The 13,976-nt window shown below is 34.1% G+C and overlaps 1 protein-coding gene, 1 long non-coding RNA gene and 2 other non-coding genes across 4 annotated transcripts; 3 read left to right on the top strand and 1 right to left on the bottom strand.

The window, feature by feature from the left end:
- Positions 1 to 298: 298 nt before the first annotated feature.
- LOC112728159 (uncharacterized) lies at positions 299 to 2,084 on the bottom strand. The gene is made up of 2 exons (XR_011869202.1): positions 734 to 2,084; positions 299 to 650 (listed from the first exon to the last, which is right to left on the bottom strand). It is a non-coding gene; the product is annotated as an uncharacterized lncRNA (long non-coding RNA).
- Positions 2,085 to 4,934: 2,850 nt separating this feature from the next.
- On the top strand, positions 4,935 to 5,014 carry TRNAL-UAG (transfer RNA leucine (anticodon UAG)). Its single transcript has one exon. It is a non-coding gene; the product is annotated as a tRNA-Leu (tRNA).
- On the top strand, positions 4,961 to 6,850 carry LOC112728158 (ubiquitin-ribosomal protein eL40 fusion protein). The gene is made up of 4 exons (XM_025778197.2): positions 4,961 to 5,764; positions 5,834 to 6,023; positions 6,367 to 6,433; positions 6,570 to 6,850. Exons 1-4 carry the CDS (start codon positions 5,662 to 5,664, stop codon positions 6,594 to 6,596), a joined length of 387 nt encoding a protein of 128 aa, XP_025633982.1. The 5' UTR covers positions 4,961 to 5,661; the 3' UTR covers positions 6,597 to 6,850.
- LOC112731769 (small nucleolar RNA snoR99) lies at positions 6,106 to 6,206 on the top strand. Its single transcript, XR_003167531.1, has one exon. It is a non-coding gene; the product is annotated as a small nucleolar RNA snoR99 (small nucleolar RNA).
- Positions 6,851 to 13,976: the final 7,126 nt, after the last annotated feature.

The raw sequence follows: 13,976 nt of genomic DNA, 5'->3' as shown, positions 1-13,976 counted from the left end.
ATTTGACGTGCCAATTACTCAATTAACAGATAAAAATCAAACTTTATTATAATTTTAAGATGGTATGGATTCAATTCATTATTAGGTGAAACAGTGAGAATTTTGTGTCCAAGGAAACAAGGCAAAACATCTTGATCATAACTAAATTTATTGTTTTTAGTTGTCCAACATTCCAACCTATAGACACTAGTAGCATACTTGAGAGATTAGGGCATGGTGAAAATTCACATACAACATTAGAAAATTATTTAGTCAAACCATCTATTGACTTTTTACTATCAACTTCATATGAACAATATCACAAGTAATGCCTCTGAATCCATAAAATAAACATTATCACAAGTAACATAGATATACGGCTCACATATTATATATGTATAAAGGACAAGGCATATATACGGCTCACAAGCAATGTTTTCTAACATATTGAAAACAAATCTTGATTTATGAACACTAAATATACATATTATATATGATGCAACTTCATATATGTTCTTTACTGTACAAGAAACTACATCTTCATTTGCGAAACTACATCTTCACCCTCAAGGGACATAGAGATCAGGATCTTCATTAACCAAAGGGGCATTATCAATCTCTTTCTTTGCATACACAAGGGCCTCATGAGGTGGCAACAACTGTATGTGTCTCTGAGAAATATATATGCATCAACTTATTGGTGAATTTATAAAAAAAAAAAAAGTGGTAGGTTCAAGGTCTCACCAATTTCTACCTGCTTATAAGAAGGAACACCAAGGGGTGAAAATCTTGTATTTTTTGTTGCGTCAGCAAGCTTGTCCTCCCTTTTACTCCTAGAGATTGAACTATTCAGGCAGGTTTTTGCTCTCTCAGACTCAAATGCGACTGATTGGACTACTTCATTTGATGAATTAAGTAAAATAACAGAGTAAGGAAGGCTGAAGCGAACCTGCTGAAGTATTGCCTCTTTGGTGGTGCTGCTATTCAAGGATGGGTGTGATGAATCATTTTCATAAGGAGACTGATCATTTAGTAAATATCTATGTACAAGCATCTGAAACAAAATACTAGATACAGTCAAAACAGCCGCCAGAAGAAACAATCTTCGCCAGTCGATTTTGTGGCCAAAGAAACGCCATGATAACTCCCTCATCAGGATAAAAGCAGATTGTCGGAGGGCCCTTTTCATCTCATTATACAACATATCAGAATTGAACCATTCAAATATCCAAATAAATGCTACAGATCATAAAAGTTAAGCATGCCATTTCGTACATCTCTGCAGTCCTAAATGGCACAAGGACAATTCAGATACCTCAGTTCGTCTGTGGGTGCATGACTGCACCAACATAAAGACACTCTGGAGCTCGACTTAGTCAAAATCCTACACTTATTTCAAGCAAAGTCTTCAAATTTCCCAACATCAAAACTGCACTATTTCGAGCGGAAAAAATAAAAAGAGAGACTGCAATATGAAAAGGAATAATATCCAACTTATTAAGTGCAATTCAGTCCATAGATAATAATCTGCACATAGATTCAAACAATAACCATGTAACCATAAAAAACTACAACAGGGTGAAAATTCAAGCACTATGTACTAGCAAGATTACATTATGTAACACTAACAAGTTTCACCATTGCTTGTTATATTGTTGACAAGTTCATCTCTAACACCATATCACTATATACTAACTATGCTGTCATACATTAACTTGGCTACTTATATGATATATCAAATGCAATCATGATCCAATCATGATCCAATTCCAAAACAGGGATTATGATATATAATTATAATATAATTGATACCATTAAGTGTGTGTTTGGATTACAGTTTGCAAACGGGAGTTTGCATAAAATTGATTTTGCAAACTTGATTTTGGTCAAAAGTAGGTTTGTGTTAAAGTGATTTATGTTTGGTAATTTTTGTATCAAAATGGATTATAGTAAAATAAATGTTGTTTGGCTTATACCATTTAAAATCACTTTTAGATAAAAAATTACTAAAATGGACATCAACTTAGATTTTTTTTATATTATCCTATTGTTTTAATTTAGATATTTAAATAGATTTTATTAGTTAATTTTATAATAAAATTAATATTTACTTACTAAAATAAAAATAACATATAAAAATAGACAAAATATTTTTTTAAATAAAAATAAAAATTATACATTTTAGATATATATATATATATATATATATATATATATATATTAATTTGAAATCCAACGTTTATGATTTTATTATTATATATGATTAATTTTTTATTTAATTTATCTTTTTTAATGGAATCATAATCTATATTATAAAAAATTACACTAAAATATAGTATAGGAGAATTACAATTATAAAAGATAGTCCTGAAAATAATAAAAAAAAATTAAATATTTACTTTATAGTGATCGAAACAAATCTAAAAGTTTTTAATGATCTTTTTATATAATATATTTTTAGTACTCTTTTTTTAGTATGTTATAATTTTTTACTATTATTATTATTTACAGTTAATTTTTTTATTTAATTTACTTTACTTAATAGAATTAATAAATCATATTATAAAAAGATAATAACAAACATAATACACAAAAATCACGATTATAAAAGTGTATAATGTCAAACAAATAGTTAAAAAAAATAAAAATAATAAATAATAAAAAATTAGAGCTCATATAAATAGAAATAACAAGAATTTTATAAATAATACAATAACATATACAAAGGATAAAGTTGGTAAAAAGTAAATAAAATGTTAGTATTTATGGCTAAAAGCCCGTTAAGAAAACGCAGAAGCTAGAAATAGTTGCTTCTTGTAAACGCTAGTTTTGGCAGCAGAATCACTTCTGCGTTCATGAGAAAAAAATTTGCCAAACCAAAAGTTGAAACTTTCAAGAAATTTAAACGTGCTTCTTCCCTTCCAACGGGTTTCCAAACACACCCTAAATCTACTACACGTGAAGGAAAGGGAAAAGAAAAATTCGGTAAAAATTGAAACAAGTTCCTCTAAGCTTAAGAAATATTTCTCAGAAGCTGATTCATGAACTTATATATTTTCCCTAAGTCATGCACACTGCAAAAAGCATAATCATCTGAATCTGAATACAGAACCATGTAGCGCAAAAGAAAAATAAACCTAAATCAAACTAAATTAAAGAAAAATTATATTTAATATTATTAATTAACCATGATTATGAGGAATTGAAGCTTAATGAGGGTACCTAGTTGAAACGGTGGATCTGAATTTGAGGCAAGAAACGAAGAGAGGTAAGGTGCCAAAAATAATAAATACTAATAAATAAATTAAAGAGAAAACCAAAAACAATTTGTTATTCCAATTTCAAAATATTAGAACATAGCATATTCCATTAACAAACCTGAAGGCTATATCCGAAAGAAGTAGCAGGACGGAATTCCAGTTGCCCTCCCTACATAAACCAATGAAAAAAATCAGCAAAAAGCTACCATGTTAAAGTTAGTTTAGTCATTAACTTCCAAGCAATTTCATTGAAAATTAAAAATGAAACAGAAAGTACTCTACCAACCCATGAATGCTTTGCTGAATTCCAAAAAACCCATCATGGCTAGGAGCCATAGAATTCAAGGGACCCTACAAGGATATAGATGTCAAAGCTAATCAATCGCTGGGCGGAGCAGCTCTTACCTTCGACTCACAAGCAAGGCGGACGACGAGCACGATGAGGGATGGCGGGCAAGGCGCTACTGAACACGGTAACCACAATGACGGGTCAAGGCACCACGACTACGCGACTACGACAAAGAATGGCGATTGGCGAACGGGGAGATGACCTTGACCACGACGAACAGACACAGATCTCGAGCGCCACTGACAGCCACAGTGACAAGACCAGAGGCGGCGGTCGCATTGGAGGAAGCTCGGGTTTGCTTTCACGAGAGGAGAAGAGTGACTTGAAGACCCAACCTGCATCTGTTTCATCCGTTTTTTTTTTGAGCGACCAATGGCCCAACTTGCGAAGCTGGCATCTACGGAACCCCAGCACAATGAGATCCCGTTCCAATGCACGCTACCAACTCGGCTCGGCCGATCATTCCATGAGCGCCCGCAACTTGCTGACAACCTGCTCCATTTTGCAAAAGAAAGACAACACGCGTCAACAGGAGATGCATGGAAAAAAAATATCTGTAAATCTGCATGAACTTACATCTGTACAGTAGTGCGATCCTTTTTCTAATACCTCTTATTATACTCTTCACTTCTTATGGATAATTATTCATTCTATAATTACTTTTTGTAAAAATTTTGAAAAGCAAGTCTATAGGTTTTAAAATATAATTAAAAGTTGTACAAAAAAAATATCAAAGCATTTTTTTATTGTTACAACTTTGGATTAAATTAATTGAAAGGCATTTCAATATTTTTTTCATTTTCTATTAGGCATATTTGTTTGTTCACCCCAATAATTTATGTACAGTTTGCTAGAGATCAGAGATGCCTTCTCTTTATCAAACACACAAGTTTTCAAAATAATTAAATAAGGTAAAAATAAAAAATACTTTTATATGCTAATATTTTGTCACGTATTGTTGTTAGAAACTACTCATCCCAAAAGCTTAAGATGATGGGAGAAGGTAACATTAATGGTTATATCTCTAACACTTCCTCTCAAACAAGAGCCTCTTTTGGGTTTGTTTGATTTTGCATAGGCCTTCTTTTTACTTTTATTTGCCTTATGCTATTTTTCACTTTTGGGGTTTACTAAGGATCGAACTTTTGACCTTTCGGACATAGAGCTCTGATACCATGTTAGAAACCACTCATCCCAAAAGCTTAAACTGATGGGAGAAGGTAACATTAATGGTTATATCTCTAACAATTGTAATCATATTATTCCGATAGGGGTATAAATGCGGACTTAAAATTTGAATACAAAAACTAATTTAATATTTTACGTTTCATCTATTATTATCCAACGACAGTTTGGCCGAGTGGTCTAAGGCGCCAGATTTAGGCTCTGGTCCGAAAGGGCGTGGGTTCAAATCCCACAGCTGTCATTATATTCACCATTTTCTTTTTTTATTTCGGCCCAAAACTCATAGCCATCCCCGAAATGACAATCGCATGAATTGGTCGCGGATCAACGATCATCAAGGTCAAGCTTGACAGGGTGAAGAAGGAAACATTCTCAGATAACCAGAGGTCACATATTCACAAGCAGGAAGTCAATTGGAACAGAGAACAACCATTTGAAGCTAGGCAGATGGCGGGGTGGACGGCGACGCGAACGGCGGTGTGGAAGTGGTCACGGAGGCTGCAATGGAACCAGAGAAGCGAAGCATAGGAAAGACCGACAATTGCGGAACCATCGGCGGTCGCGACGGCCATGCGAGCACGAGCATTAACCGGCCAAGCGGGTGAAGCGGGAGACGGTGGCATGTTCGCGGCGGATGAAGGTCTGCTTGGGAGTTGGGAGTTGGGAGCTGTTAGAGCGGCGCACACACGCAGCGGCCTTGAGAGGGAGGATGAACTAAGAAGTTTGAAATCCGGGTCGGGTTCCGGGTTGGAGCCCGTGTTTCCTTGGTTATGGGCCTGGATCTGTTAAAAAAAAAAAAAGAATGGCAAGAGTATGAAACCCTAGAAACAGAAGTATAAAAGAAGTGTGGTCTTTGTTGTTTGCACGGCGCAGAGCATCACCCTAAGGATGCAGATATTCGTGAAAACCCTAACCGGCAAGACCATCACCCTCGAGGTTGAGAGCAGCGACACAATCGACAATGTGAAAGCCAAGATTCAAGACAAGGAAGGTACACACGCACAAACTCACACTCCATTCTCTTCCATCCAAAGTCATATCCTTAACCTTTAAAATCCAGGGATTCCACCGGATCAGCAGCGGTTGATCTTCGCCGGGAAGCAGCTGGAAGATGGACGCACCTTGGCTGACTACAACATCCAGAAGGAGTCAACGCTTCATCTTGTCCTCAGGCTTCGCGGTGGCATCATTGAGCCTTCTCTCATGGCATTGGCCCGCAAGTACAATCAAGACAAGATGATTTGCCGCAAGTAATTATTCTTTTCATTCCCATTTTGTTTTCAATTTTACTCTTCCTTGGGACAATAACTTAGCCCCTTTAGATTTTTTCTATTGCTCTAGGGGTTATACTTGTTCCCTACATTTATGTCCATCTCTTACTTTGTCAGCTGGCCTTAGTTTATTACCAGTTGATTTTCAAGGTTGGTACATTATTTTTCTACCCTGTGCATGCATGCTATTATCTCAGATCCTTTATTCTGTTTGTTGAGTGGGGTTTCATACTTTAGGTTTGTGACAATTGGAGAACAATTTGTTATTTTACATTTGCCCAAGGTGTTTGTTTCAAGTGTCTAAATTATTTTACTATTTTAGGTGCTATGCTCGCCTTCACCCAAGGGCGGTTAACTGCCGCAAGAAGAAGTGTGGTCACAGTAACCAGGTTAGTGTATGATTCTGTTGTTTTTGGTTTCCATGCTGAAAATTTACATGAAATCTCTCCCCTTTTTTTATAATTTTTCTGTTTGCTTAATTGTTGAAAGTCTGAGCTGAACTGAAATTTTATTAAACTCTTGCAGTTGAGGCCAAAGAAGAAGATCAAGTAAATTCTAGATTATGCTGTTATTCTCTTCTTGATGTTGGAATCGGATCAGTTTTTGATATTATGTTTTCTGTTATAGCTAATGTCGAATTGTTTTGGAGTTTATTTTGGCTATTTTGGCAACTAAGAATTATATTGTTATGATGACATTATGGTATCATTTAAGTTCCTGATTGTGTTTTGTAATGCACTTAGTCACTTGAACGTTCAGCGGTACAGGGCAATATAATAACACCAAGGGACCTGTTTATCGTGCAATGTTTTTACCGTAGACTTGTTTTATTGGAGACCTTGGGGAAGATGAAATCCATTCTTCCGTTAACGGTTAACCCACTGAAGGAGAAAGAAAATTATCATACTGTTCGTTGTAGCTGGCTTCACATTATTAGGCAAAGCTTGTGTAATTGTGTTGGGGTCGGTCATTTGAAAGATCTCGTTGAAATGGAATGTAGGAAAAAGGAAAATAGTTCCCAAACAAATTCAATATACGTTCTAACTCCAACAATATTTTTGGTATTTTTTTTTGGTTCTATTTTGCTGCGTTATAATATTATTAGGCACAGCTTGTGTAATTGACTAATTGTGTTGGGGTAGGTCATTTGAAAGATCTCTTTGAAATGGAATGAAGGAAAAAGGAAAATAGTTCCCACACAAATTTAATATACATTCTAACTAAAACAATATTTTTGGTATTATTATGTTTTTTTTGGTTCTATTTCGCTGCGTTATAATATTATTTTAAGGTGCATCACTGTTGTGTAGGCAAGAATGTAATATTAAAAACAATTCTTTTTGTATTCTTAGCTTATTACAATTATTTATCAACAACTATAAATTGAAATAAACAATTAATATTAAATAAATATTACAAATAGGACGACTAATTCCATTTTGGAATTGAGGCGAACTGGAATTAATGAAATTTAAAGGATATATACACCATATAGATTTTATCGGTTCATTTTTTTAATGTTTTTTTACTTAAATTTTCATATAATAAACAATTCTTTAAAAATGACAAGGGAGTTATTTCACAACAAAGTTCTTAATATTTTATTTATTGAAGTAAATAATTTTAAAAATAATTACAAAAATATGTACTATGTTTTATCTCGTTTTCGGTGCGGCCTATTTATACATGCGATATTCAACTTTTTCACCACCTTCTCATCTCTTCTATCCTGACCATATTATCAGATATACGTGATCTGGAAATTAATCGACTGAACGCGACATGGCACGTCATCGAGGCAACCGACTTCGCAGTTAGTTTTGATCTTCACGTTTATGTTATCATATATATGTAAAAGCAATGGTTAGGATACTTGCCAAGAATTAGAATAGAATTTATGATTTAGGTGGCTAAATGTATCATTAGTAACAGGTCACTGATAGGGTATGATTTTAAAAATGTGGTTCTGGTTTTTTTGAAATTAAGTTATTAAGTACATAATTATTAATTTAGATATTAAATATTGTGATAGATATTTTTCTTGAAGTTAATTTATTAATGACATGTTTCTTAATTTATTAATTTAGTTATTAATTATTCAAGTAAAAGTTATTTTCTAAGTGAATAATTATGTAATTTTGTATTTACCTAAATTAAATTATTAAGTAAAAGTTTGTTAATTAGATTATTAATTACTTTAGTAAATGCTTTTATATTGGAATTGGTTTGATTTTGAAAATAATTTGATACTAGGAATGTTTTGAATGTTTGATAGATGCTTGGTTTGGTGGTTGGGACCTTTGAAGGGTGGCAAAAGTCTGAGTTTTAGAGGAGATACTGCCGAAATTTTTATGAAAATTGGAGGCTTCATTTGAAGTGGTTATTTAGAAAGATTTGGGTTTAGAGATTTTATGATTTGATTTTGAGCTGTTAAGAAAACGATTAAGTTTTGAGTTTGATTTATTTAGAAAAGAATGAATTAAGTTTTGAGTATGAATTTTTGATGAATGATGATGATATTGAGACTAATTGTTGACCCTCTGTCGCAAGATGTGACCGGACACTTTAACTTTCTGGGTTCCCCCATGGGCATGCATATGTATATGAATTTGAGCTTGGGTTGTCTCACCCATGGAATATTATATTATTGAGTTTGGAGTTTGACTCCATGAAATGTTATATTTGAGCTTGGAGTATGACTCCATGGATATTATTTTTGAGATTGGGGATGCACACACAGAGGAACTGTCTAATAGTTAGCTACTAGGACATGTCAGGTTGGCTATATAACTGACAGATGAGATTTATCAGCCATAGGACAGACATACATCATATGCATTTGTTTGTTTTGCTTGAGTGTGTAGTGTTTTAGTTTGCTTAATTGCTTAATTCTGCTTATCTGCTACTTGTTCTACTTGCTGTAATTGTACCTCTATCTGTGTTTTCCATACTTGAATTGTATGTGTATGTTTTCTGAGAGACCCCTCTTGGCGGAGGTGTGAGGGGGTTGTTCCACCAGTGATTCGGAGGATTGGAGGAGACAGAAAGTGAAGTATTAGGTTAAAGTTAGATTTAGAACTTGAATACCTTAGATAACTTACTTAATTTCTAGTTTAGTTGGATATCTAAGCTGAAATCTGAGTGTCGGAGTTCTAGGAATGCCTCTAACTTTTCCGGGACCTTTTATATTAACTATGCGGGCACTTTTACCATATTGAGAACCTCCGGTTATCATTCCATACATATTTCTATTGTATTTTAGATGTAGGTCGAGAGGCACCTCGTTGAGCGTCTAGAGTTTCCTGTCCAAGCGAAGTTTGGTTATTTTGGGTTGCTGTATTATGTATTGATGCTATATATAGATTCTCCTCCGTATATATTTTATGTTTGTCCCTCTTAGAAGTTGACTTGGAGAAACATGTGTTTATTCTATAGTTTTAGTTATATATTTTGGGTTGTATAAATATATATAATTGCATACTCTGGCCGACCTTAGCTTCGCAGGTCGAGTCTGGAGCTTGATATCTGTATTTTAGAACTTCAATCTGTATACTATATTTTTAGCCTTCTTTTGATCTTACCTATCCATTTTACGATTAACCTTGCGAGTGTGACACGATTTTCTGTTTTCTCTTTTGCTTAACTTTTTCTTCAAGGCTCCTAATTATAAATTCTTTCAACTATATTTATGTACGTATTTTATTTTTAGAGGTCGTAATACCTCGCCACCTCTACTTTACGATTTAAACGTAAGGCTCTGTGTGGTACGGTGTTACACCTACCCAAGTTAGAGGCGTAACCATTGAAAAACCTAAGTCCTCTAATCCACCAACAAACATTTTGCTTCTGGTCCTTCGCTAAAGTGAACACCGCCTTTGGTTTAGCCTACTGACCGTTATCAAGTCTCGTTAAGTTCATATCTGGCCGTCTGCAAATGTCTATCAAGTCTAAACCTTGCCATATCGTTATCCTTTGTCCTTTCATCGTCCATTACCGTATGCATGATATTATCAAATACGTTCTTTTCAATGTGCATCACGTCAAAACAATGTCAAACCAAATTGTCTTTTCAATAAGGTAAATCCCAAATACACTCTGCTTTGTCCAATTATACTCCTTACTATATCCCGGAGGTCTCACACTTGTATCCCGGAGGTCTCACACCTGTCCCGTTATCAACGATTCTTGGGATTCTACTAACACAATACTAAACTTGCAAACCATTCAATCTCATAAGTGCTTCTTCTTGCTCAGTTTTATTCTTCTTAAACGAGTCGTTACACCAAAAAGGATGATCAATATCAAGGAATCTTCGATGACAATCAAACCACGAATTCTTACCCCCATTTGTCAGCCAAAATGCATTTGTATCCTCCATTCAAATGTGACACGATATTCTACCTTGAGTGGACTAATCTGATAACATCCCGTACGCAAGAAAGTCGTTAATGGTCCACATCAACACAACATGCAGTTGAAAGTTTGTCTTTATTGAAATATCATACGTTTCTACACTATTAACCCACAAGTCCATCAATTTATCCACTAAGAGTTACAAAAAGACATATATTTTGGTCTTTAGATTGCTTGGACCAGGTATGATACAAGTTAGGAACATGTATGCATCCTTCATGCATATTTCGGGAGGTAGGTAATAAGGAGTCACCAGTACCGACTAACAAGAGTATGTGTTACCGAAATTAGAATTTGATGCAAATTCGTTAGAGTACAAAGCTAATCTAATATTTCTGGGATCACTCACAAATGTAAGGTGGATCTTTTCAAAGTGCTTCCAAGCATCTCCATATGACGGGTACGTCATAAAACCATCATCTCTCTTGTTGTTACTATGCCAGGTTATGTAAGAGACCGAACTCGTTACAGTAGGTCGAAATGAAGAGACTAAAAAATTTTACAATTTAATAAATTGGACAAGTCAAGAATTATATCTTGATTGTAAAAATTTTTTTACATTATCATTTATTATTTATCTGTACTTGTTAAAGTGTTTGCACAGGTGGAATAATGTCTCATTAACTTTTATTCTTGAGCTATTTAAAGAGGTAATTCCTGACATTAATATGCCTTCATCTTTCAATAAGACGAAGGCTATGATAAGAGATTTAGGTCTCAATTATAAAAAAATCGATGCTTGTCCTAATGATTACACCTCCTATATAGGAAAGAACTAAAGGATGAAAAATAATGTTGTGTGTGAAACTTCTCGATATACTGAAAATTCTAATAATAATAGCAAAATCCAACCTCCCAAAAAAGGTTATTCTATTCCTGCAAAGACTATGAGATACTCTCCTATAATTTCAAGACTTCAGAAATTATTTATGTGCTTAAAGATAACAACTAATTTGAGGTGGCATGATTAGAAGTGCGTTAAAGATGAGACGTTAAAGCCAAGTGCAGTATTCTTGCAAAAATCTGAAATTCTTTGGCCAATTAAAAAAGAAATACTGCTTGCTTAAAAATTTTCAGAAAAAGTAAAACAAATAATAATGATATGCTTCAAGGATTTAGCAATAAATGTATTCCACAAAAACTTAAAACCAAAGTGGGATAATTATCCATGCGTGACATTTTAGCATATTGGTTTTTAGTTTGTCAATCTTCTTTAGAATTCAATAAATCCAGAGCTAGTCCAACTAATTATTGATAGGATCAATAATATAGTTAAAAAAAAAAAAACAAATTGGGGTAACTGGATCGTGCAACATCTTACCTGCATCAACATCGTTTTGTTTTAGATTTATTATTATCTTGTATTGTTATAGCTGAAATTTATTTGTTGTTGACTATATAAAATGGATTCCATGATCTACAATACTTTTTTCTTCTTTGTTGCTGGCTATATAAAATGAATTTTGTGATTTATAATACCTCCTTCTTTTAATCATTCTTCTCCGGTTGCAGCGGTAGCTTTTAGGGGCATGTCTCGACTCAGTTTGTTAAGAAAGAGGAGGAAGAAGAATATGAGCTAAATAACTAGCTAGCTAGTAATGTTCTATTTGGCTATGATTTCTAAATAAATCTGTTTGATAAAATTATTATTTATTTATTTATTTTTTATAATTACAAATTAGTTTAGTCATTTTTATATATCTCTTATTTAATTTTGACACTATATCATTATAAATATTTTTTTAATTATTTTTTTATAACATTATGCAGGATAATTTTGAGGATATTGATGAAGATTAAACTCTTTATCATCATGATATTTTTTTGACAAAGATGGAACAGTGTTGAGAACTGATAGATGTATGTATGGTTGATTAATAATTTTTATTAGAAAATACTTATGTAGGATATAATATTTTGATTTTTTGTAGTTTATTAGTAGTAAACTCTAAGTGGTCTCATGCATATTTTGATATAGGTATATTTAATTTAGTGTGAGATATATAAATATTTAAAATTATGTTCATTCTAATACTTTTAGTTCATTATAAATATATTTAAGTTGTTAAAGGATTATTTTTATTATTTAAAGAAATTATTTAATATTATTATGTATTTATTTTTATTTTATAATATTTAATTAATTTAATTAAAAATATAAAATTATACACGTAATCATATTACTAAATATTAAGTTGTAAAAAAATTATTAGAATATTATATATATATATTATAGAAAATAAAAAATATTTGAGGGACATATCACATAAGGCTACACTTATATAGAGTAGCTACGATAAAAGTACGTGATTTGGTAAAAAATCCTAGCAGAGAAAGAGTACGTACTCCGTACTCAAAGAGAATGAGAGAAGGAGAGAGCGGGGGGCGAGCGGTTGAGGGTGAAACACGGTGAGAAAGATGGCCATGCCATCGGAAGAGATAAGGGGGAGAGCGTGGGTGGGTGTGTCTCCGGTGTTAAGGAGGGTTCTTCTCAAGAGGGGTTAGAAAAGCCATCCAAGGTCTCTTTTAGAGATAAAGTCATTGGTGCAGAAAATTCTAAGGCCTTTGCATTAGTAAGGTCTTTATCTGGGGATGGTATCGCGACGGTGACAGGTAAGCAGGGTGATTCTCGCCCACCAAGTGTCAGTTTTACCAAGGAGGCAAAGAGCTGTCTAGCTGAACCTTACAAGGAAGTCATCGTGATCAAGGTGCTGGGTAAGCATTTTGGCTACACGGCTCTTATGCATAAGTTTCGAATAGTATTGCGCATCAAAGGAGGGTTTGATTTGTTGGATGTGGGGTTTGGATATTTTTTTGTTAAATTTGATATTGCTGCAGATCGTGAGAAAGTCATTCTTGGTGGCCCGTGGTTGATAGACGGTCACTATGTTGCAGTAAAGCCATGGGATGTGGATTTTAGGCCATGCGAAAAATTCTTTGGATCAACGCTGGTATGGATTCGAGTCTCGGGACTTCCAATTTGGTGCTACCAGGAACAAGCAACGCTGCGAATTGCTTCTGCAATAGGGGTTCCGGTGAAAGTAGATTTGGCCACTAAGCTTGCAGAAAGAGGAAAATATGCTCGAGCTTCAGTTCAAATTAATCTTAGGTTGCCTGTAATCAAACATATTATAGTGGAGGGTGTGACTCATGAAGTGGAGTACGAGAGTTTACAGTTGATTTGTGCTACTTGTGCACGGTATAGGCATGATAAATCGTTGTGCATGGAGAAGGAGTCCTTGGAAGGAAACAGAAATTCCTTTGGTGATGGAAAAAATAATGAAGCCCCGACACTAGTGCCACACAACAATCATGAGCTTCATAAAGAGGTTGAATCAGAAGCTCGTGATTTGGGTGGGAATTCTCGTAATTTGGGTGAGAAATTAGGAGTTGTTAAAGGGAAGGATGTGGTTACGGAATCATTGGCTCCTCACGTGCCTGATGGTCATATTAATGAGGCATGCATGGAGGATGGAGAGGGCTGGCAACAAGTGCTGCGTAAGGAAAAAATCACAATGG

The sequence above is a fragment of the Arachis hypogaea genome, chromosome 12 (genome assembly GCF_003086295.3).
Source record: "Arachis hypogaea cultivar Tifrunner chromosome 12, arahy.Tifrunner.gnm2.J5K5, whole genome shotgun sequence".
Taxonomy (NCBI): domain Eukaryota; kingdom Viridiplantae; phylum Streptophyta; class Magnoliopsida; order Fabales; family Fabaceae; genus Arachis; species Arachis hypogaea.
This window is presented reverse-complemented; position numbering and strand designations above follow the sequence as displayed.

Coding starts and splice junctions, on each gene's coding strand:
- LOC112728158 (XM_025778197.2), top strand. CDS start 5,662: ATGCAGATATTCGTGAAAACCCTAACCGGCAAGACCATCACCCTCGAG. Junction 5,765..5,833: donor CAAGATTCAAGACAAGGAAG/GTACACACGCAC, acceptor TTTAAAATCCAG/GGATTCCACCGGATCAGCAG. Junction 6,434..6,569: donor AGTGTGGTCACAGTAACCAG/GTTAGTGTATGA, acceptor AAACTCTTGCAG/TTGAGGCCAAAGAAGAAGAT.